Source organism: Chelonia mydas, chromosome 20 (assembly GCF_015237465.2).
Source record: "Chelonia mydas isolate rCheMyd1 chromosome 20, rCheMyd1.pri.v2, whole genome shotgun sequence".
Taxonomy (NCBI): domain Eukaryota; kingdom Metazoa; phylum Chordata; order Testudines; family Cheloniidae; genus Chelonia; species Chelonia mydas.
In genome coordinates, this window is record NC_051260.2 from 14,477,892 (window position 1) to 14,501,716 (window position 23,825).

Consider the following 23,825-nt stretch of genomic DNA (forward strand, 5'->3'; position numbering starts at 1 on the left):
GAACAAGGGATGCGGCCTCCCCAAAGCATCTCATTGCCCGGCAGCCCTGCTCAGATCCATCCAGCAGGGGGCAGCACTGAGATTGGGGGGGGCGGTTGCTGCTCCCTCAGATCCAGGAGGATCCCCCCCAGCTGGGGAAATGGGCTTTCAGAGCCACACGCTGTACGTTCAGGAGCCCCCTAGGCCGACGGGAGGGTTCTCAGCAGCCCATACGTACCGACAGTGTCCCTTTGCCGTGTCCCTTGGCAGAGACGGTGAAGCCGTCGGTCAGCTTGGTCTGTGGGGATGGGAGCGGGTAGGTTAGCGACCATGTTGTCCGAGACACAAATGGTTTGTTCCCCGAGTAAGTCTGGGTTTCCCCAATTTCTGCAGGGGGAAGGCACTGCCCCCTGCCCATGGCACCCCCTCACCCTAGGGCCACCCCCCAGCTCTGCCTCCTCACACGTGGCCAATTTCCCACCCTCCGCGTGGTCTCTCTCCATGGTGACCGTGCCATCCCCTTGCCGTTCCACCGACCCCTCACGCCTGCTCCTCCCTGCTCGGCAACAGGAACTCCTGCTGCCATTCACCCTCATCCCACCCTCACCCATGCGGGGCGCTCAGCCCGGTCCCCCCTCTCCACGCCCCTGGGACTTACCCGCTCCGTCCGGGCCACCATGGCATTGTCCCGGTTGATCCTCCAGAGCAGCGGCCTGCTCCGACCCGGCAGGTTAATGGAAACGTCCAGGGCCGTGTCCTTGGTTTCCGACACATCCATCTGGTACTGGGCCAGAGCCTGGAAGACCATGATCGTGGCCTGTCGCGAGGAAGGGGCAAAGGGGTTAATGCACAAGGACCCAGAGGGACGCCCAGCAAACCCCGCAGCAAGACCCCTGCGGATGGGGTGCAGGGCGGCTGGAAATGCAGTGGCGGCTCTAGGGAGACCAGTGGAAGCTACGGCTTTGGGGAGGTGGGGCCCCGAGGAGGCGGATGGGGGTGGCGGCGATTTGCGCTAAAAAAGGGCTCATCAGTAAAAGAGAGAAAATCTTACGCCACGGCCACGAAGGAGAACCGTGCTACTCCTTGGAGCGGTGACCAAGAGCAGGGAAGGGAGTTTTCCTCTGCGTGCGGCACTGGCGAGACTGAAATGCTGCAACGCCGGGGGCGCTGGAATGTGGGGGGCAGGGGGCCATGGCCCCATCACTTTTAAGGCAAGCCACAGTGGGGAGGGGGCAGAGAGCAGTGAGCGGGGGGCGGGGTCTTTGGGGGGAAGAGGCAGCGCAAGGGCGGGGCATCAGAGGAAGGGGCAGCATGGGGGCGGGGCATTGGGGGAAGGGGCGGCATGGGGGTGGTGCATCAGGGGAAGGGGCGGCGCAGGGGGGAGGCTGCGCCTAGTTCTGGTGTGTGCAACAAAGGACGTGGGAATATTGGAGCAGGTAGAAAAGAGCCACGAACATGATTCGAGGGGCTGGAGAAAATGCCTTTAGTGAGACACAGAAGGAGCTGAATCAGCTTCTCAGAGAGATCAGGAGGTGACTTGATGACAGTGTGTAAAGCACCTTTGTGGGGTGGGGGAGCCCCGGGTTCGAAAGGGTGCTTTGATCTAGTGGAGGAACGCAGAACAAGAACAAACAATAAGGCCAGACAGGACCATTAGACCATCTAGTCTGACCTGCTGGATTTCACAGGCCAGGGAACGTCACCCAGTTATCCTGGCATTGAGCCCTACCACTCTGTTAGGCTGAAGAAGGCCTTCCTGGAATATGCTTTAGTCATTCTCTGTGCTCTGCGACATGCTCCGTGGACTGCCTGCTTTAGAAAGTGGGCTGCCATCATTAGGGACCAGAGTGAACACATACTTCTGGTGAGCCACAGCAAAAAAGGAGCAAATAATACTCCATCACCAGCATTAGCTCCTGAGGCTTCAAACACCCCAGTGGGATAGCCAGGGGTCAGCTCCTTTCTCCCACAGCCATGTCAGACTGTCTGCAGACTCAGGCAGGCAGCGCACGCTTGGCTGGCAGTTTCCACAAAAGGCTAGAAGCTGAGATTCCGTGGCACGATTCTGTGACCCCGGGGCAGATTCTGGGGCTTCATGGGATCCGCTGGGCCCTGCTTGCGCATTGTGGGGTGAGGCCTGACCCAAGATGCAGGTGGTTCAGACGCAGCCCATCTCGATCTCACCGGACCAACCCACGTGTTCACTGAGCTGCTGCCAAGATTTTAACAAGAGGCTCCCACAGCAGCTGCCCCTCAGTCTGTGATTAACCCAGGGCGGCTGGGCTGCACTTCCCCCTTGGAACAAAGAACCGTCTGTCTCCCATGCAGAACACAGGGCTGATAGCAACCTGCCTTGGCAAGGGAGTGTGGGAGAGGCCTTCCTAGGAACTGGGAGGGGTACAGATGGTGCTGGAGGCTGACAAGGACTGGCGGTGGGAGACGAAGGCTTTGGAAAGGGGATAATCCTGGGGCGGGGGCATAACCCCTCCTTGAGGAGGAAGGCAAGGCTCTGGAGGGGGCAATATTGGGGGGCATATTCCCCTTGGGGGGCAAAGGCTCTGGAAGGGGGTAATTCTGGGGTAACATATCTCCTCGTGGGGCCTGGGGGTGGGGGGATCCCAAAGGAGATGTATTCCCTCCTAGGGGCAGCGGTGGCAAAGAGTCTGAGGGGTGTAATCCTGGGGGGCGGGGGACAGGAGGAGGGGGTGTATCCTACTCCTGGGAGCTGGCAGGGGGAAAGAGGGGGAAGGCCCAAGCCCCAGCAGCAGAGCAATGGCCCACACCTCACGGCCATCTGGCCATGGGGTTTTAGCAAGAAGCTCCCCAGAGCCCCTTCCCATCACCCGTGACGTTAGCAGCTTGCCTAGAGCCAGAGGGACACACTGAGCACCCACAGGCTGGGCTTCGGGAAGTGAAATGCTTTACAAAGGTGGGGGGGGGGCGGGATCACTGTGCTTTTCCGAGGGGGAAAATGAGGCCTGGAGAAGGAAAGGGGCGTATCCAAGGTTGCGGAGTAACACAGTGGAAGAGCTGGGAAAGATCCCAGGCCCCCTGCTCTAACACTAGAGCCCACTCCCCTCCCAGAGCTGGGAAGGGAACCCAGGAATCCTGGCTCCCAGTCCTATTCCCTATCTGCAGGGCCAGGTCACCCCACTACATAAGCCTCCCTAGGATGTGGCATAGTCTCCCATGGGACAAATAGAAGCTCCATGCCAGGAGACCTCCCCAGAGATGGGATGATGCCCTGGACCCGGCAATATGCTGCAGTCAGCGGCTGGGCTAATTCAGCAGAGCCAGCTGCCAGATGGATCCTCACCTGCCATTTCTCATGTCACACGTGGCCCGCCTCGGGTCTGGGTCAGGGATCCGCAGTGGTGATATTTACCTGGGTTGAGCCGTAGCCTCCTCCATAGTACCGCTGCTCCGTCAGCCACCGGACAATGGGCCCTGTCAGCTCCAACCTCTTCTGCTTCAGCAAGGCCAGCAGGGCGTAAGAGGTGGATTCGATGGAGTAGAGACGGGACTGGGGGTCGGCCCAGTGCGTTCCTCCTGCGGAGCAGCGAGAGACCCGCCCCGTCACATACACAGTTAGCACAGAATAGCCCGGTGCGTCTGGGAGCGGGAAGGGGTATCGGGCTGGGTGGGCCCGTTCGCCTGATTTTGGAGGCAGGGAGGCAGGATACCAGGTTGGATGGGCCCATTGGTGTGATCACAGAATCACAGAATATCAGGATTGGAAGGGACCACAGGAGGTCATCTAGTCCAACCCCCGGCTCAAAGCAGGACCAATCCCCAACTAAATCATCCCAGTGGTGTAGTTCCTCAGGGGAGACAGAAGGCAAGGTGGGGCTATTGGTCTCATCTGAGGTGAATAGGCACCGACTCCGTGGGTGCTCCAGGGCTGGAGCACCCATGGGAAAAAGAAGTGGGTGCTCAGCCCTCACCAGCCACAGCTGTTCGGCGGCACCCCCGATCAGCTGATTGGAAGCGCTGCCAAACAGCTGATCGGAGGCGCTGCCAAACAGCTGTTTGGTGTCTGGGGGAGGGCAGCGAGCAGCAATCAGCAGGTGGGCGGGTGCCTTGGGGAGGGGGCGGAGCATGGGTCGGAAGTGGGAGAGCGAGGGTGAGGGCCTCGGGGGAAGGGTAGGGTGGGGGCAGGGCCATGGGGCAGAGTGGGGGTGGAGCACCCTGGGGAAAAAAAAAACTCAGCGCCTAGGCTGAGATAGCAGGAGATACCAGGGTAGCCGGGCCCATGGCTCTGACCCAATGCAGTGCTGGGGGAGATCTCAGCCCAGCTGGGTCTGTGGGTCTGATCTACATAGCAAAGGAGAGGTGGGATACGAGGCTAGTCAGCCCAATGGCTTGCTCTGTCTCAGCGTCTCTCCTGCTGCCCGCCTGAGACGCAGACATGGATTCTGGAGCCAGAGACTCACTCACCCGTGGAAAGCGCCATGAGCCTGTCTCCTGCTCCAGCGTGGCCCAGCAGCGCCAGCGCGTAGGACGTGATGGCCACGGAGTAGGGTTTCTTCAGGTCTTTCATGCGCCTCGCCAAGTAACCTCCAGCCTTCGTGATGCTTCTGCCCAAGCTCTGAAAAGGCACCGAGACCCCAGAGCCCGCATTACAGCCCAGAAGGGAGAGAGCGTCGACTAGGGAAACCGAGGCACGGAGACGGGAAGTCATATTTTCCAAGGTTAAAAGGTGAATCAGCAGAAGAACCAGGAATAGAACCCAGGAGTCCTAGCTCCCAGCCCCCTGTTCTGACAAGTAGACCCCCACTCTCCTCCAAGATCATGGGATAGAACCCAGGGGTCCTGACTCCCAGACCCCCTACTCCAACTACCAGGCCCCACAGATCCTGACTCCCAGCCCCTTGTCCTGACTACTAGACCCCCACTCTCCTCCCAGAACATCCTGGGATAGAACCCAGGAGTCCTGTTGCCCCATCTCTTCCCACCCCAGAGCTGGGAATAGAACCCAGGAGTCCTGACACCCAGTCCCCTGGTCGCTAGCCCCCACTCCTACAGTCTTGTCCCTAGATGAAAAAACGCCACGTGCTAGACTCGGTGGCCTCGCGTGCTGCCCGCATGACTCACCTCCACATACGGCTGACAGGCATCTCTGGCCTCCACCATCGCAATGACAACGAAGGCCGTCAGAGAAGCGTCCGGCTCCGAACCCTGGTACCCTCCCTAGCGAGAGAAGAGCCAGAGGAAAGGCTGGGTTTCCGGAAGGCTCCGCATCCCGCGCCCTGTGTGCCCCGTTCCCAGGCGCTGCCCGAACCCGGATCCCGATCTCCCAAGCCGCTGCTCCATCATGGAGCAAAGCGACACCAGCTCCAGATCCAGCCCCCCCAGGGTGAGCAGCTCACCACCATCTCCCCATGGATCACGGGGGCATCCTCCTGGAACGCCCCGTCAGGCTTCTGCGTCTGCAGGATCAGCCACTTCACAGCCCCGCACAGCACCTCGGGGTTGATAGCGATCAGTTCGTCGGCCAAGGCAAAGACCTTCACCACGTAGGCCGTCAGCCTGCCGGGGAGGAAAGGCTTGGGGTGAGCAGGGGAGGAGCAGCCAGCCGCCCCGACCCCATATTAATGTGGGTCACACTTTAAATGAAGGGTACCTTCGTAACGGGTTAATACGCCACGGAGACGAGTTGCATGCCATGTCAATTGCTATCAGCCGTGTATAAAAGCCGGAGACTCTAATCATCTCTCAACCAGTTATTGCAACAGCTCTTAACCGTTTGTTAATCAGTTAAACAGTGACCATAAGCTGTCTTATGGTTGAACCTAGAGGTCCCCATCTGAAATCACACTCTACCCCCACCTCACTGTCATGCTGGGCACTGCCCGGGATCCCAACCAAGACGGGTCCCCCCCACCCACATCATAATGGGCACACTGCACAACTCCCCAACTGAGATGGGGTGCGCCATTGTGCCAGGCACTGCACAGACCCCGACCGAGATGGGGGTCTGCATTGTTTCAGGTGGTGCCCAGACACCGACTGAGATCAGGGTCCCATTGCGCCGGGCGCTGCACAGACCCAGAGCCAGAGGCAGTCCCTGCTCCATAGGGCTCACCATCGAAAGGAAAGGCCATTAACCCCATTTTACTGACGGGGAACCTGCGGGCCAGATCGACAAAGGGCCTTGCCCAAGGTCCCACATGGAGTTGTCAACAGAAGAGGAAGAATTGAACCCAGGTCTTCTGGGTCCCATGCCAGGGAGACTTTAGTGGAGAGTCTCTGAAGTCAGATGTGTGTTAGGACAACAGCTCAGCCCCAGTTCCCACCACGTTTCTGCCCCCTGCGACCCATGCTTTACCAGGTGCTCGCTGGTCTGTTTGTGAAGGCCGCATAGGAGTTATCTGCTTTCCGATAAGCCAGCTGCTGGGTGTACCCTGAAATCAAGCGATCAGAGATGGGGCCTGAGCTGCAGAAGTTAAAATCTGGATTCCCAGTTTGAGGTGCTCAGCCCAGCTGTAACACGCTCTGCTCCCGCAGCTGGGAATGGAACCCAGGAGTTCTGAGGCCCACCCCCGCACTGCTCTAGACCACTAGTCCCCATTTCGACTCCCAGTCCCCACTGATACCACTAGACCTCTCTTTAGCTCTTCCATCTCATGAGCTCCCGGGACTCCTTGCTAGCCAAGGAAAGTACAGATTGCCACAGCATCTCCACCCCCCCAGGCATGAGGACCTAGCCACAAGTACCCACATTTCCATACCCTTTGGGTTAGATTCTGCGTCGCAGTCTCCCTAACACTGAGCAATACTGCCACAAGGCGACTGATGCTGGTGCAGTGCATGACATAAGCAGCACAGGCCAGGATGAGCTGTTGCCTCGGTGCTTCCCAGATACTGCCGGCTGCCTATTTGCTTCGGGGCAGACTTTACAGAACTGGGGCTTGATTTCCACTTACGTGTGGGCCCCCTCTAACAGCATGACGAGGTCATAACAGGGAGAGTGTAACAGACCCCTGAGACTCCCCTTGTGAAGGGGTGATCCCAGCTGGAGTGCAGGGTCTTGCTCCCAGCTGGTTCCCAGCCTCCCGGTGGAGGGGGCAGATTGTTGGCGTGGCCAGAGCATGCTGCAATATAGTTCATCCCTGATTCCCATACCAGAGTAAATCAGAGCAGCCCCAAGGCTGCTGTTGCTCACACCAGGGGCCAGGAAAGGCCCTGCACAGTCCTAGAATAGGGAGAGCACCAAGGGGGCTTAAAGCCCTGCCCACTCGGTCCCTGCCCCAAGCACGGGAACTGGGAATCAGGCCCCTGCTTTTAATCCACCAGGTTCCTCAAGGGCCTGGGACCCAGCTCCTTTACAGACCCCGGGCTCCTAGCCAGCTCCGCTCTACTCAGACAATTCAGCCAGGGTGGCTCAGTGCCCGGGGGCAGGACAGGGCATTCAGAGCAGCAGGAGCCCCGAGCTATTGCTCTTTGCCCGGCCCAACTCCTCCCCCCGACCCAGAGAGAGATTCACCCCGAGTGATGAACTTGATGGCCTCCGCCCTGCGTTCCACCCCGAGCCTCTCCCATTGCTGGCTGCTGTCCAGGTAGTGGGTGGCGATGACAGCGGGGGTCATGCCGATCATGTTCTGTTCCCCGCAGCCTGCCGGGACCTGGATCAGGTGCTTCAAGTTGGCGCCGTCGATGGAGTTCTCCACCGTGTCGCCCACGATGTCCCCTGGGCAGGCCGGTCGGAGAGGGTGAGAGCTGGGCAGAGCCCCCCCCACTCCCTGCTACCCAGTCCTCACCCACCCAGCCCAGCCCCTTCCCTCCTTTGCCCTGGTGGGCATCAAGCCCCACACCCACCCCTCAAAGCCAGCCCCCTTCTCAGCCGCTTCCCCCCTATGCCCCTAGTCCCGCCCACTCCTCCCATTACCCCCCAACACCAAGCCCAGGCCCCTCCCCACCTTGTTGGGCGCTGTCCCCTCCAACCAGGGGTGCCAGGTCAGGGGGTGCCATGGCCCCACCACTTTTTACCCGCCGTAAGGGTGAGCGATGGGGAGGGGACAGAGAGGAGAGAGTGGGGGGTGGGGTCTTGGGGAAGGGGCAGGGCCACAGGGAAGGAGCAGCATGGGAGGCGGGCCCATGGTTCAGATGCCAGTGCCCCCGCCCACTTTTAGGGAGCCTCTTAGGGTTGCCAACTTTCTAATCACACAAAACTGAATACCCTAGCCCCGCCCCTTCCCAGAGGCCCCGCCCCTTCTTGAGGCCCTGCCCCCGCTCACTACATTCCCCCTCCCTTGGTGGCTCGCTCTCCCCCACCCTCACTCACTTTCACTGGGTTGGGGCAGGGGGTTGGGGTGCAGGAGGGGGTGAGGGCTCTAAATGGGGGTGCGGGCTCCAGGGTGGGGCTAGTAATGAGGGTTCAGGGTGCAGGGGGGAGCTCTGGGTTGGGGCAGGGAGTTGGGGTGCAGTAGGGGGTAAGGGCTCCAGCTGGGGGTATGGGCTCTGGGGTGGGGCTGGGGATGAGGGTTTGGGGTGCAGGAGGAGGCTCCAGGCTGGGGGGTGGGGCCAAGGGACTTGGAATGTAGAAGGGGGCTGTGGGTTGAGGCAGGGAGTTGGGGTGTGGGAGAGGGTATGGGCTCTGGGCTGGAGCTGCGGTCTCTGGTGTGGGGCCAGGGATGAGGGGCTTGGGGTGCCGGAGGGGGCTCCAGGGCTGGGGCAGGGGGGTTGAAGCTTGGGGTTGGGGGGTGGGCTTACCTTGGGCGGCTCCCAGTCAGCGGCACAGCGGGGCTAAGGCAGGCTCCCTGCCTGTCCTGACACCACGCTGCACATGCCTGGAAACAGCCAGCCGGTCTGGCACATAGACGGGGGGCCAGGAGGCTCCACCCGCTGCTCTTGCCCGCAGGCACTGCCCCCCAGCTCCCATTGGCCGTGGTTCCTGGCCAATGGGAGTGTGCAGCCGGTGCTCAGGGTGGGGGCAGCGTGCAGAGCCCCATGGCCATCCCTCACCTAGGAGCCGGACCTGCTGGCCACTTCCAGCGTGCAATGCGGAGCCAGGACTGGTAGGGACTAGCCTGCCTTAGGCCCGCAGCACTGCTGACCGGACTTTTAACGGCCCCATCGGCAGTGCTGACCGGAGCCACCAGGGACCCTTTTCGACTGGGCGTTCCAGTCGAAAACCAGACCCCTGGTCACCCTAGAGCATCTGCCACTGCTCCCTCCAACCGCTCCTGGACTAATGAAACCGCCTGGCCTTGTAAAATGCCTGATGAAAGCTAGGGACTGTTCTCTCTCTAGCCATGCAGTGGGGGATTCGAGGGCTGATCAGAAACAGCTTAAGTGCCCACTGCCGGGCGAAAAAGCCCTCGATCCTGGTGCTAATGGGTTAAAACGTGGTGGATGGGGACCTCTTGCTGCCATCTTCCCTATCCCACTAGCAGCTCTCTTCCGCACCCACCTCTGCCTACCCCCCCTCCACCCCCAGGCCTTACCCTTCACGCTGATGAAGGTCACCGGCTCGGTGTTGGGGACCACGTTACTCATGTCCACAGGCGCGATTGTCTCCAGCTGCTCCCCAGAGGCTGCAAGAAACACATGGGTCACAGAGGGAAGCACCCCCGGAACGTAACAGTGCTGGCGTGGTGAGCGATTTTGACCAGAGCGCCCGGGGCGGCTCTTCTGGTCAGTTACCCAGAGCCCTGCAGTGTCCAAAGAAGGCCCCCAATTTAGGGCATTTTAGGAACAGAGGTTTATCTTCCAGTGTGCAATTTTGGGGCCTCCCACATTGCCATGAAACATACAAGCTGCTGGGGCCAGGGAGGGGGGCGCGGGGGGGACTGGTTATGGGGGGAACCTTCAGAAACATTTCACCTCCTTCTTAAACTGCTCTCATTTGATTTGTACTTTCCCCTACCACCCCTCATGCTAGCTGGGCTAGATCCCCAGAGGCACACTTGAGCTAAAGGATTAGCTCCATTAGCTGGCTGCAATGGTAGGCTGTTATCAGCTGCAGCCCAGCTACTAACGGCAGTCATATCCCACTCAGCGCAGCACGGTGCCTTGTGACTCTGGGGGGTAGGTGGAACCATAAAGCCACCAGCTCCTCCTGACACATTTGATAAGCAACCAAAGCTCCGGAGGGGGGGATTTCAAAGCAGAGCCTCAGACCCACGGGGCGACGCCCCAGCAGGCCCTACCTGAGCCGCGGGCAGTCGGATCCAGCAGGACGCTCTTGATGTTCTTAAAGATTTTCATGCCCTCAGGCTGCAGGAGAGAAAAGCCAGACAGGGGCCAAACTGCTCATTGAGGGGGAGCACACGGGGCGAGGTCTCTGCCTCACCCACCCCCTGATTATCCTTATACCAGCCCCCAGCACTGGGAACTACAGACCAAACGCAGAGAACTGACACTGCAGGCTGGTGGGCGTCTCCTAGCCACTCTCCCACACTGGCATCAGCTAGCAGGACCCCCAAGTTGATCCCCTACTGAGCCCCAGGAGCACAATACCCCTCCTCCCCCTAGTACCAGGGACAATTCCAAGGGGCAAGCACCCCCAGCTGAGCCAGCCACATTGTTCATTACAGTGCAACTGCCCCAGCACCATCCCCTGCTGAGTTACCCCCACTTCTTCCTTGGAGGTCTCTCAGCTAAATTCTGGACAGGCCCATCCATGCTTAGCTTAAAAACAGCAGCACTAGCCAGGCAGGTGATGCCGTGACTTGTAGCCACCTGTCTCTGACACTTACCACCACCCTGAGCTTCTTCTTCACGCCATCTGCAATGGGGAGCCCATGGATGGCCGCTGTCACCTCGATCTCCACCTCCCCCAGCTCAAGGGGGATGATCACGTAGGAGACGGCTCGAGAGGCTCCGGCTTGGATCACCAGCTCCTGCCGGAACCGGCTGTCACGCCTGCTGGAGCTGCAGATCTTCTCGTTGTACATCAGCTCCACCCGGATCTGCGAGCCACAAGCCAAGCAACCTCGTCAGCAGCCACGCTGGGGGAACCATCCTGTGGGTCCAGCTGGCACCGCTCCAGGAACCACCTAAGCCCTCAAAGTAAGGCTAAGCGCCTAGGCCTTGTGAGAACCAGAATCCAAAAAACCCAGATCCAAATACCTCCACGTTCTAGGGAAGTTCTGATCCAGATCCAAACTGCGTGTCTGGCCCCGGTGTCCATTATAGGTCAGAACCAGAAGCCTGGATCCAAATACTCCACAAGCTATGGAAAAGTTCTGATCCAGATTAAAACTATGTGTCTGGCTCCAATCTCCACTGTAGATCAGAACCAGGACACTCCAGAACTGTGGTAGGTAGAGGAGCGTTCTGATCCATGCTGCCAACTTGGTGGCTGGGGTCTCACCTCTAAGTGTCTTACCTCCAGGCCCCCATTATGTTCTTCACCCCAGTCTACCCTGCCACCCTCTGATGCACCTGGCATTGGCCACTGTTGGAAAACACGACACTGGGCTAGACAGACCTTTGATCGGACCCACTGTGGCCGTTCTTATGTTCACCTCAGTATGTCACTGATCACCTCAGTCCAGGCAGTGATATTCTCCACAACAAATCTCCTTTTCATCCATAGCCAATTAACCATTCACCCTCCTCATGTAAAAACCTTGACTCGCTTCACAAGTGTATGTTAATTAACCCTCCCTCCCGGAGGTGAGTAAATATAATTAGCCCCGTTTTATAGAGAGGGAAACTGAGTCAGAGAGAGAAGAAGCAAGCTATTCACGGTGAGAACCTAGCTGCCCTAATTCCCAGCACCAACCACTAGATCACACTCCATCCCACCTTTAGCAACAGAACCCAGAAGTCCTGGGTTCCTCTTTGCTAATGGCTACACTGCTCTCACTTCTTCAAGGTAGGAATAGATCCCAGGAGTCCTGACTCCCATCCTCCCCTGCTCTAACCAATAGACACCACTCCCATTGCCTTCCTTTACCAACAGGCATCTTCCACCCATCCGCCAGGGCAGGGCTGATCTCTACTCGCCTGGAGAGCCCGGGGTGCATAGTTGTACAGCACGGCCCGGATGGCCACCTGCTCGTTCCGCACCACGGAGTAGGGCAGCCGGAGATCAACGAAGAACTGCTTCATCACCGTTATTTCATAAGGCTGAGCCACGCAGATCCCTGCAATGGGAAGGGAGTCCAGTCAAAGCCCACCCCTCCTTGGATCAGATCACTCGGCAGCGGGCACCTTCCACAGCCTCCTCTACACGTTTCACCCGCAGCGGGGGTCCAGGAGTGCTGCGTATATGAGGATCACACCACTGAAGTGCACCGATCTCTGGGGTGGAATAGGGCTGTCCTCCCCCTCTGGGGGTGTGCCTGACGTTGCCATCTAGTGGGTAGGTCCAAAGAGAAGATGCTACTGGTTCAAGCCCTGCAACCTGACCCAAACCCGGCTACAAGTGTTGGGTCCAGGTTGGCTTAGGTTGGAAAACATCCCGACCCTCCCAGGGTGGGCTTGGGTTAGAAAACCACTCGACCCGCTCGGGTTGCATGGGATTGGCTCCAGTTCGGGTCTGGGTTGGGCCTAAAATTTAGGCCTGACCAGCCCGCAGCTTCTCCTACCAAGAAAGGGAATTTCTGTTTGCTCCCGGGGCAGCATCCTGTCTTTGCAGTGGCAAGTTCTAGTCCCGGCTCCCCAACCATCTGGCCTCATAGGAAAGGGAATCAGGGTGTTATAAATCACAAGATGCTCCAAAAATCTTAACCTGGTTAATCCACAGGATTAACTCTGTTTCAGAGAGAGGGAAACTGAGGCACAGAACGAGGTAGTGGTGATGTGCAGGAGGCGGATGGCATATCAGTGTCGGAGCTGGGAATAAAAGCCAGGAGTCATAGAATATCAGGCTTGGCAGGGACCTCAGGAGGTCATCTAGTCCAACCCCCTGCTCAAAGTAGGACCAATCCCCAATTTTTGCCCCAGATCCCTAAATGGCCCCCTCAAGGATTGAACTCACAACCCTGGGTTTAGCAGGCCAATAGCTCAAACCACTGAGCTAGCCCTCCCCCCCCGAGGCCTGAGGCCCAGTCTGCTGTAACCACTAGCCCTCACTCCCCTCCCAGAGCTGGAGACAGGATCCAGCTGTCTTGGCTCCCAACCCGCTCTAGCCACTACTCCCTCCCAAAGCCAGGAGACCTGACTCCCAGTCCCGTGCTTTAACCACACGCCTGTCCTTCCCCGCTTGGCTAAGGTGGACACACGGCTCCCAGTCTTACCCCGTGTCCTGGAGAGGCTCACGGCCAGCACCTCCCAGGTGGTGATGGAGTCCTCCAGGTACACCGGCACCGTTCTGGAAGCCAGCCTGGAAGAGATGGGAGCAGAACTGATCAGGTTGGGGGACCCTTCTGGCTGCAGAGACAAGACCGCCCCCCCCGGGTCTGAGTGCGAGTGGAGGCAGGGCATGGGGAGGGCCAAGCAGGGAGGGACCAGACTGGGAGAGGAAAGGGGCGTGGCCAGACTGGGAGAGGAAAGGGGCGGGGCCAGAGAACACCCATGCTCTGAGTATCGGGTGCCCCTGCAAAGCCCTGAGGGGGCGACATGGAATATGGGAAGCCCAGCCTGCGCCAGGATGAATCTGCCCCTCAGTGTTTCTCCTTCGCCCTCGAGCGGTGTGACCCGTACCCGTCCGACTCGGCCTCCTGCGGCAGCAGCTCCATTTGCCAGAGCCAGCTCTCGGCAAACTGGCTCCTGGAGACGATGTCCTCGTCCGCCAGGTACTCCCCGTCCTCTGCGACTTCAGCCACAGGCTCCTGGCTCCTCCCGGCCATCACAGGAACGGATGCCGCTGAGGGGGAGCGAAACAGGGGGTCAGCCCAGCCCTGAGCCAGAGCGAGCCCAGTGATGGGTGGAAATTCCTGGGTTTCCCTGGAAGCTACGGGGCCCGCATGCCTAGTGTGTTACAGCCAGGCTAACGTAATAGGCCCGACTGGGGGTTTGAACCCTGGACCAACGGTGCTAAAAATGTGAGCTTTTACCCCTGGCGCTAATATACTGTGGCAAGGAGTCCCTTAGGCTGCTGTTTGAGCCCATTAGCTGGCGGACACAGCAGACTCAAACTTCTTACGAGATCCCAGCTCTCCTAGTGCAGGCGACACTAATCACTGTTGCAACCCATATCCCCTAGTGCAGACGGAGTCTTACCTAACACGTGCTTTGAGAACAGGAACTTCCTGTGGACCTGGAGGGGCCTGTTGAAGATGTGCTTGCAGCAGTCGAGAAAGGCTTGGACGCACTCGCCGCCCTCCAGGATGTACTTGGCTCGTCGGTCGCAAGAGTAGCCCATGGGGTTCTCTTGCATGCCGTCCTGGCAGCACTTCCGCAGGCGCTGGCTCGGATACTGCCTCGCTGCGGGAAAGCAGGGCCCCCTCAGCGCGCGGCACGGGCGCGAGAGAGGGAGAGGGTGCGTGCGAGAGCAGCAGCGGGAAGGGGGCACGTGCAAAGGGCGTGCGAGGGCGTGCAAGCAGAGGGCATGCAAGTGCGTGCAAGCAGAGGGCATGCAAGTGCGTGCAAGCAGAGGGTGCAAGAGTGCGTGCAAGCCGAGGGCACGAGCGTGCGTGCCCGGGCGAGGCCGTGCAGAGGGGCACCTACCTTTGGCAGCTTTTCTCCCTGAGATCAGGGGCGAGCGCCGAAGCCGAGCGGGCTGGGAGCAGCGGGACTCTGGCAAGAGAGAGTAACACACGTCAGTGTCGTGGGGATGTGGCATTAGTCCGGCTCAGGGGAGAAACGCTGTGGCTCTTTCCTGGTCTTGGTTTCACGGTTCTCCCATCTCTGGTAGCACAGTGCTGGGGCATTGGGGTCAGCGCTGATTCAGAGGGAAGAGCGCCTCCTACTGATACTCCACCCTGCTCCCTGCAACACAGCGCCCCCTAGCACCACACTGGGCTACTGGGGTCAGCGCTGACTAGGATGGGAGCCCCCACCCTGCTCCCTGCAACCCATCACCCCCTAGAGCAGGGGTTCTCGACCTTTTCCTTTCTGAGCCCCTCCCGACACGCTATAAAAACTCCACGGCCCCCCTGTGCCACAAGAACTGGTTTTCTGCATATAAAAGCCAGGGCCGGCGTTAGGGGGTAGGAAGCAGGGCGGTTGCCCAGGGCCCCATGCCACAGGGGCCCCCACAAAACTACATTGCTCAGGCTTCAGCTTCAGCCCCAGGTGGCGGGACTTGGGGCCCCGGGCTTCAGTCCCATGCAGTGAGGTGTTGGCTTTCTGTCCTGGACCCCAGCAAGTCTAACTCTGGCCCTACTTGGCGGCCCCCCTGAAACCTTGTTGAGAACCACTGCCCTAAAAGACCAGGCTGGGTTGTACCACGGGGGGAAAGGGGGGACTTAATAAAGGGAGGGACTTCTGGGGCTGTATTCGCTCTGTTCCCACGCGGTATGAGCAGCGGGCTCGATCCCATGCTGCCCTGCACTGGAGAGCCCTGTGGCACGACCGGGTCACCTGCCCGCTGGGGCGTCTCAATGCCAACGTTGGTCTGAAGCAGCAGCCCAGCGTCAGCAAACACCCCGACGTGGTCCTTGCCGCTGCCGGGCGTGCAGCCGATGTCGCTCTTCTCCACTGCGTCCCAGATCTGGAGAGACAAGAGGGGACACAATGCCATTCCCTGCTCCGCCCCAGACTCCCTGGGTGACCTTGGGTAAGTCACTTAGCCTCTCTGGGCCTCAGTTTCCCCATCTGTACCATGGGGATAACAGATTGTGAGACGTTCAGGTCCTACAGTAATTGTGGCCCTGTAAGTGTAAGGGGTTGTCCCCTTACTAACATTCAGTGGGGGTGTTTTGGTTGGCTAGCTCCCAGTACCAAAAAGGAAGAGGCCAATGGTCCAGGTCAGCCGGATTGACAGGGCAGGCAGGATAATCAGGGAGTCAGGAGGCCAGGGTGGGTTCCCTCCTCCATGTGAGCTGGAATTGTCTGGGTCAGTCAGACTGGGGCCGAGCAAAGGAGAAAGCAGGGGCCCAAGCTGAGCTGGGGAGCAGAGCTGGGCCAGATCCAGAGAGATCCAGAGCAGAGCTGCAGCCCCAGAGCCAGAGACACAGCCCAGGGAGAGCCGACCCTGTGCTGGGAGCAGGGCTGCAGCCCCAAAGCCAGAGACACAGCCCAGGGAGAGCCGACCCTGTGCTGGGAGCAGGGCTGCAGCCCCAGAGCCAGAGACACAGCCCAGGGAGAGCCGACCCTGTGCTGGGAGCAGGGCTGCAGCCCCAAAGCCAGAGACACAGCCCAGGGAGAGCAGACCCTGTGCTGGGAGCAGGGCTGCAGCCCCAAAGCCAGAGACACAGCCCAGGGAGAGCAGACCCTGTGCTGGGAGCAGGGCTGCAGCCCCAGAGCCAGAGACACAGCCCAGGGAGAGCCGACCCTGTGCTGGGAGCAGGGCTGCAGCCCCAGAGCCAGAGACACAGCCCAGGGAGAGCAGACCCTGTGCTGGGAGCAGGGCTGCAGCCCCAGAGCCAGAGACACAGCCCAGGGAGAGCCGACCCTGTGCTGGGAGCAGGGCTGCAGCCCCAGAGCCAGAGACACAGCCCAGGGAGAGCAGACCCTGTGCTGGGAGCAGGGCTGCAGCCCCAAAGCCAGAGACACAGCCCAGGGAGAGCCGACCCTGGGAGCAGGGCTGCAGCCCCAGAGCCAGAGCCACAGCCCAGGGAGAGCCGACCCTGTGCTGGGAGCAGGGCTGCAGCCCCAGAGCCAGAGACACAGCCCAGGGAGAGCTGACCCTGGGAGCAGAGCTGCAGCAACCAGAGCCAGAGGGGCCAGAGAAGCAGCCCAGGGAGCTGGAGGCAGGGCAGCAGCAGCAGCCCAGCAGAGACCGAGTGGTGGAGCTGGGGCTGGGGCTGGAGCAGTCTGGAGCTGGGTGCGGTGAGCAGCTGGGGGGAGCGAGGGGGACCCTGGGCAGCAGGCCCAGTGCAGGGAGATGCCCCCAGCCAAGGGGCCCTGCAGGCCAGACGTGGAGGGGGATCGTAACCCCGACGGGGCAGGGGCGAAGCTGGGAAGAAGAGTCCTGCCACCTAGAGCCTGAGGGCGTGTGGCCACCGCCAGAGCAAGTGTCCAACCCACAGCATCCCTGCACCACAGCCAGGGCCTGAGAAGGGGCCTGGGACCTACAAGGAGCAGACTGTGAACTGCCCTGACTTTCCAGAGACCCTGTTTGTAACGTTCCCTGCCACAGAGCAGGGTGATGTGTTTTCCTTTAACCGTTTCCATTTTTCCTTATTCCTTTTTAAACTAATTGCTGACTAAATAAATTGTATTTGCTTTAAATTGTATGCAGTGATCAGTGAAGCGTCCAGCACAGAGAGAGCACCCCGGAGTGGGGACACCCTAGCCCCTGTCCTGGGTGACCACAGCAAGGTTGGGGGTCGAGCCCCCCCAGGAATCCTGGGCCCAGCCTTGTTGGGGTGACGAGGACTCTGCCAGACAAGAGAGTGGAAGGGGAGTCCTTGAGGGCAGGGAGGCCTCTGGATAAAGGAAGCGGGAGCGAGGACTCAGATCTTTCCGCGAGCCCATTTCACCGGGGTAGTGTAGAAGCCAGGAAAGTTCCTCACAATAGCGGGACCATTCCCTCCCGCTTTCATAAGTACCTAGGGTAGATTCATAGAGGTTTAGATCAGAAGGGACGAGCCAGAAGAGTACCCAAAAGTTACCTACTACAGGACAGGCCCAACAAAGAAAATAACAGAACGCCACTAGCCATCACCTTCAGCCTCCAGCTAAAACCTCTCCAACGCATCATCAAGGATCTACAACCTATCCTGAAGGACGACCCATCACTCTCACAGATCTTGGGAGACAGGCCAGTCCTTGCTTACAGACAGCCCCCCAACCTGAAGCAAATACTCACCAGCAACCACACACCACACAACAGAACCACTAACCCAGGAACCTATCCTTGCAACAAAGCCTGTTGCCAACTGTGTCCACAGATCTATTCAGGGGACGCCATCATAGGACCTAATCACATCAGCCACACTATCAGAGGCTCGTTCACCTGCACATCTACCAGTGTGATCTATGCCATCATGTGCCAGCAATGCCCCCTGCCACGTACATTGGCCAAACCAGACAGTCTCTACGCAAAAGAATAAATGGACATAAATCAGATGTCAAGAACTGTAACAGTCAAAAACCAGTCGGAGAACACTTCAATCTCTCTGGTCACTCGATTACAGACCTAAAAGTGGCAATTCTTCAACAAAAAACCTTCAAAAACAGACTCCAACGAGAGACTGCAGAATTGGAATTAATTTGCAAACTGGATACAATTAACTGAGGCTTGAACAGAGACTGGGAGTGGATGGGTCATTACACAAAGTAAAACTATTTCCCCTTGTTTATTTCCCCTCCGACTGTTCTTGTCAACTGCTGGAAATGGCCCACCTTGATTATCACCTCCAAAGGCTCCCCCCCCCCCCCCCCCCCCCCCCCCCCCGCTGGTCATAGCTCACCTTTCCTGATCACTCTTGTTACAGGCTGTATGGTAACACCCACTGTTTCATAAAATCTCCCCACTGTATTTTCCTCTGTATGCATCTGATGAAGTGAGCAGTAGCCCACGAAAGCTTATGCACTAATAAATTGGTTAGTCTCTAAGGTGCTACAAGTCCTCCTTTTCTTTTTGCGGATACAGACTAACATGGCTGCTACTCTGAAACTAGTCAGACCTTGAACCCCACAAGCAGACTGGCAGCAGTAGGATTCAACCCCTCCCAAAGAAACCAGCGCTTTAATGCAGCACCAGAGCCCACCAGGCCTGGTCATGCCTGTAGGTCGAGAACATATGGTGGAGCAGCTCCAAGTCCAGACAGCAGGGGGCAGCAATGCTCACGTGCACGCACAAAGCCAGCTCACAACTTCCTTTAGGCCTCCCCCCAGTCCGTTCAATTTGATCCTCCCGTGGATGAAACCGGGCAGTCGTCCTCCCTGAGACCCATCATGGGTGTAAGTGGGAAATCCAGCCTCGCAGGTCATGCCAGCCCTAAAATCCTCCTGCAGTCAACACCCTCTCCCTGACGGGCATCCATGTCAGAGCTGGGAATGGAACCCAGGACTCCAGCCTCCCAGCCCAGCCCCCAGTCTTGCCCCGCTCTAACCACTAGGCACCACTTCCCACCCAGAGCCAGGAATAGAACACCCCAGTCCCCTAAACCCACTAAACCCCATTCCCCTCTATGAGCTTGGGAAAGACCCCAGGGGTCCTGACTCCCAGCCTCCCCGGCTCTCACCCACCAGACCCCACTCCCTTCCCAGAGCCAGGAACAGAACCCAGGAGTCCTGACTCCCAGCCCCTCTGCTCTAACCACTAGACCACACTCCCCTCCATCACCAGAGGTATAGCGACCTCAGCCTCTCATATAGCCCATCCCCCACTGCAGGTGGTACTCTGGCCTCCTCCAGGGGTGGACGCACAGGTCCCCAGTTCGGTCCCCATGCCCGACCACCCCCTGCCGGTACGCTCACCTTGGCTTGGGAGAATTTATATTTCCTGTTTAACACATAAACAGCTTTATCCACAGCCACGAGCCCGACCCTGGCGCCGGGATCTCCCTTCACTCGGAGATTCATCTTCCCACCCGGCGCCTGGACATCGTTGTCTTGCTCCGTCGCACCTGTTACCTTCAGCTTTCATGGAGACGAGAGGAAAGAATGAATCAGCCACGTGAGGGTGACTGCAGAATGGGGAGACCTCCCCATGGCCATGGGGCTCCCAGGGTATGGAATCCCCACGCTGCCCTTGGGATTTGAACCCCGCTCCTTGGGCTGTAGAAACACAGGCATCACCCACTGGAGCTAAAGAAGCGCTCCCCTAGCAGTTAGAAGTGGAGGAGACTTGAGCCAATCCCTTTCTCAGGCAGCATTGAATGGGAATTTTTCAATGAAATGGTTTTCCATCAAAAAACAATCCTAATCTGTCAAAGACAAACCATCTCTTGGGCAAGGGGCGCGTCCTTTCTGCGGGGAAAGATTCTCAGGTGGCGTGTAATTTCTGCTCAAAATGAGACAGCGAGAGAGAGAGAGAGAGACCCCAAAAGAGCTAATAAAGTTCAAATCACTGCTCTGCCCGAGTTGGCGGAGGGGCTTGAAATGGGTTTCCCATATACCAGGGGAGTGCCCTAACCATTGGGCTAGACATCTTTTGCTCTCCTCCAGTGAAGATTTAGTTATCTACATGAAATGGAACAGAGCTGAGACCAGCCCAGTGGGATATGGGACCCCCAGGTTCACATCCCTCTTTCAGAGCAGAGACTTGGACCCATGCCCCCCTCCAGCCCAGGTGAGCGCCTTGGATACCAGGGTGGGGGTAGTCTCGCTCTGATCTTTTTTGTGAAAGACTGCAAGATCTCTGGTTTGTTCCTGAGCAGAACGGGAACCTTTTTGACAGTTCTGCTCCTGTCACCAGGGAGAGCTGTGCCTGAGGAAACACAGAGGGCCTGATTCTCCTTTTGCCTCCATGGGGTGTAAATCAGGAGTAACTCCACTGAAGTCAATAGACCCGATTCTTCTCCCACTGGTGTAAATCACTGATAACTCAGTGGGCCAGATCCTCGGCTGGTGTAAACGGATGTCACTCTGAAGAATTTCAGTGGCCCTTAGATGATTTATGTCAGCTGAGGATCTCGCCTAATGGCCTCGCTTGGCCTCCCACTGGGGTAAATCAGGAGTCACTCCACTGAAGTCAGTGGAGTTATACCCTGGTGTAAGCATGAGGCGAGAATGTCCCTATCTATCTTATGTTTAATCAGCGAGTAAGGGCTGAGTCAGATCTACCCTGGGAATAGCTCACCATTTCTCCCGCTGGGAACCTGCTCTCCTCTCTCAACCAGAATCCATCAGGTCATTTAAATATATTGATGTAAGTGCCAGAGAGAAGATCAACCCACCGTTCCCATACAGGAGTCCTGGATGTCCAACCAGACCGAGTCTGCCACGATCTCCTTCTGCCCTACGTGGTAGTAAGCCACGATTCGGAAAGAAGGGATGAGGTCTGGGGTGATGGGCAGGAACATGGTCACCAAAGTTTGTCCCGCTTGCCTGGCCTGCCTTCCAGCCTGGATGATCTTCCCTTTGTTCAGGATCTGATGGGGAAGCAGAAGGCATTCACTGTCACTGGATGAGTCTCCATGATACCGTTAGCACAAACTCACATACAGCCAGGAAGGAAACCCCGGAGTCCTAGACTCCACTCCCCGCCCAGTGCTGGGACTAGACCCCAGGAGTCCACACTGCCAGCCCCCTGTCACCTCCTCCTCCCCTGCTGCGCACACAGAGATGCTGCCTCTTACCAGGTAGGTGAAATAGTGGATCTGCCCCTGAATGCCAGCATTACTGTTCCGCAAACTGAAGCTCACAGGCAGGGCGTTCCCCGGCTGGAGCTGAGTGGCCGGCACCGAGATGTGCAGGTAGTTCCTCGAGCCCCCTTGCGACCTGTAGGCTACCATGGCCCAGACCGCCGAGCTCTGATGCTCCTGCCGGAGATTGGCAACCACAGTTTCCACCTGGGGGACGATGGGGGACGGTCAACAGACTTTCTTTGTCAGAGACAGCTAAGGACCAGGTCTAAAAGGGGCCAGATCCTGACATGGCTGGAGTCAATGGCAGAATTCCCACTGACTTACATGGGCCCAGCACTAGATAGTTGGGATCTTGCCGGCCCGATGTGGATTTAAGCCGTCTTTGTGGTCCCTGCATCTTGGGCCCGGACCCCAGTTTCAGTTTAGAGCAGCCTTAGGCCTGCTTTGACCTACCCTCTGCTCCCAACAACCCCTATGGGCCACCACAAGCAGAGACTAGCCAGAGCGCAGCAGCCGTGGCATCTCCCTTCTCCAGCGTGCCCCTGGCACTGGGGTCTAGAGGGGAGAAGGCAGGGCTATGTCAGCCAGGAAGGCCCATTGCTCTGCGGGTGGGTCTTAGGTGGGATGAGCAATAGAGAATCAGACCCAGTTGCCTCCTGCCTTTGACATTGGCTGGAGCCCAGGACCTGTAGGGTCCTAGATCAGACCTGTCCCCAATCTGGTCCACTTCCATCATCAACAGAACGGATGGGGAACCAGCACCAGGACCCAAGGAGCATCCTGCCCCAAGTAACCTGACATGCACCTTCACTGAGAATTGAGATGCATCTGCTGGAGTGTTGATCGCCAGCTGCACTGTCCCGTCAGCCTGTGTCAAACCGCTGGCACCTGTCCCACTGCGCACGGGGACCTGGGGGGCGGGGGACCCGTCTGCGTTCACCACGGAGACCTGGGCATCAGATGACAGGAGAGAGGATGGATGTGAACTTAGTGATGGTTGACGGTGCCCGGTAGGTCTCGTTGGAGCCTGATGTTCTCCACATACTCCCAGCCCAGGCATGTAACCTGCAGGTCAGCGTCCTCCCCTGTGCCGGATCTGGTCAGTTACAAAGCCTGGCTCTTGGCAGGTCCCTGATGCCTGGAGCAAGATGGTTGGGGGGGAGGGATAGCTCAGTGGTTTGAGCATTGGCCTGCTAAACCCAGAGTTGTGAGTTCAATCCTTGAAGGGGCCATTTAGGGATCTGGGGCAAAAATTGGGGATTGGTCCTGCTTTGAGCAGGGGGTTGGACTAGATGACCTCCTGAGGTCCCTTCCAACTCTGATATTCTATGTTCTATGTTGTTTGTCCTGGTTGTACCTATGACAACAACGCTGCTCAAATAACCCTGCACACCCTCCGCTTAAGGGGAGCTCAGTCAATCCTGGGCCTCTATGCTGAGCCATGCCCAGCCTGCACCAGCGGTGGTTGCCATGCAGACACCCGTCTATTTTTGCCAGCTCCAATGACCACTTCCAGGTAAGATTTCTTGTGAACCACTGAAGAGAGGCTCTCACGCTGTACACCGTTAGAAAGCGAATAATCCCTGCTCTCCAACGGCATGCAGATCTGTTTGCTAGCCACATCAGGCTGTAAGATAACGTTATGAAGGTTATACGTCGGCAATGCCACTGACTGGACGTACCACCAGGTTAAAGGGCAGCCCGGGTTTGAAGTACGTAGCAGATCTGGAGAAGAGGATTTTGTAGGGAGAGGTCACAATGTGGATCCCGGATTTCTCAGCCTCCACCATGTCACTCCCTTGGGGATTAAAAAAAAAAGAAGAAGAAGTTTGGTCTTGAGATGATGGCTGGACTGGGACTCAGGGAATCTGGGTTCAAGGCCTGGCTTTGTCACCAACTCTTGTGTGTGACCTTGAGCAAGTTATTCATCGCTCTGGGTCTCAGCTCACCATACATCAAATGGGGATAGTGATTGTTCCTCTGTCTGTTTAGACTGTGAGCTATCCAGGGCGGGAATTGTGTGTCTGTGCAGCACCCGGGACAGGGAGCCCTGATCTCAGCTGGGGCAGAGACTGTCTCTCCCTGTGTGTCCGTGCAGTGACCGGCACCGGGACCCTGATCTCAGCTGGGGCAGAGACTGTCTCTCCCTGTGTGTCTGTGCAGCGACCAGCACCGGGGGCCTGATCTCAGCTGGGGTTCTGCTGTAATACAGAGAACAGGAACTCTGAGGTTTGAAACACAACAGCGATGAAGATGAGTCCATGTTTTGCTGCTTTTAGGATACAAAGCAAAACCCAGCCCTGTGCTTCCCCTATCCCCAGTAACAGAGGCACTGGAAAGATCAGAAGGCCACAGCCGTGTGCCAAGCCTGCTGGGGTTAGCCATGCATCACTTAAGCTCTGCTCTGGTCTGAAAACCCAGCAACCAGCCAAGGGAACCACTCCTTTACCTGTGTCCGTCAGCACTGTCACTGTCACATAGATTGAGTGACCGAGAAGCTCGCTGGGTCTGGGGAACCTGCTACGCAACATTTCTTTGGTTAGCTTAGCACAGCCTTTGCCATCCTTGATCTGAAATCGACAGGAAAAT

General features: G+C 58.1%; 1 protein-coding gene across 1 annotated transcript in view; it reads right to left on the reverse strand.

Annotated features, from left to right (window-relative positions):
- Positions 1-23,825, reverse strand: part of LOC102940341 (complement C3-like) — a 47,748-nt gene that overhangs the window by 14,112 nt on the left and 9,811 nt on the right. The window contains exons 9-31 of the mRNA XM_037888124.2: positions 23,686-23,806; positions 22,919-23,034; positions 22,042-22,185; positions 21,228-21,440; positions 20,826-21,020; positions 19,405-19,566; positions 15,397-15,526; positions 14,542-14,610; positions 14,095-14,298; positions 13,576-13,738; positions 13,170-13,255; positions 11,935-12,074; positions 10,680-10,892; positions 10,131-10,197; positions 9,426-9,515; positions 7,466-7,669; positions 6,308-6,383; positions 5,349-5,508; positions 5,074-5,169; positions 4,417-4,567; positions 3,365-3,528; positions 638-796; positions 218-277 (exon numbers count right to left, since the gene is read on the reverse strand). Of these exons, the coding sequence (XP_037744052.1) occupies positions 218-277; positions 638-796; positions 3,365-3,528; positions 4,417-4,567; positions 5,074-5,169; positions 5,349-5,508; positions 6,308-6,383; positions 7,466-7,669; positions 9,426-9,515; positions 10,131-10,197; positions 10,680-10,892; positions 11,935-12,074; positions 13,170-13,255; positions 13,576-13,738; positions 14,095-14,298; positions 14,542-14,610; positions 15,397-15,526; positions 19,405-19,566; positions 20,826-21,020; positions 21,228-21,440; positions 22,042-22,185; positions 22,919-23,034; positions 23,686-23,806 (3,183 nt within the window). The remainder of the gene's footprint in view (positions 1-217; positions 278-637; positions 797-3,364; positions 3,529-4,416; positions 4,568-5,073; positions 5,170-5,348; positions 5,509-6,307; positions 6,384-7,465; positions 7,670-9,425; positions 9,516-10,130; positions 10,198-10,679; positions 10,893-11,934; positions 12,075-13,169; positions 13,256-13,575; positions 13,739-14,094; positions 14,299-14,541; positions 14,611-15,396; positions 15,527-19,404; positions 19,567-20,825; positions 21,021-21,227; positions 21,441-22,041; positions 22,186-22,918; positions 23,035-23,685; positions 23,807-23,825) is intronic.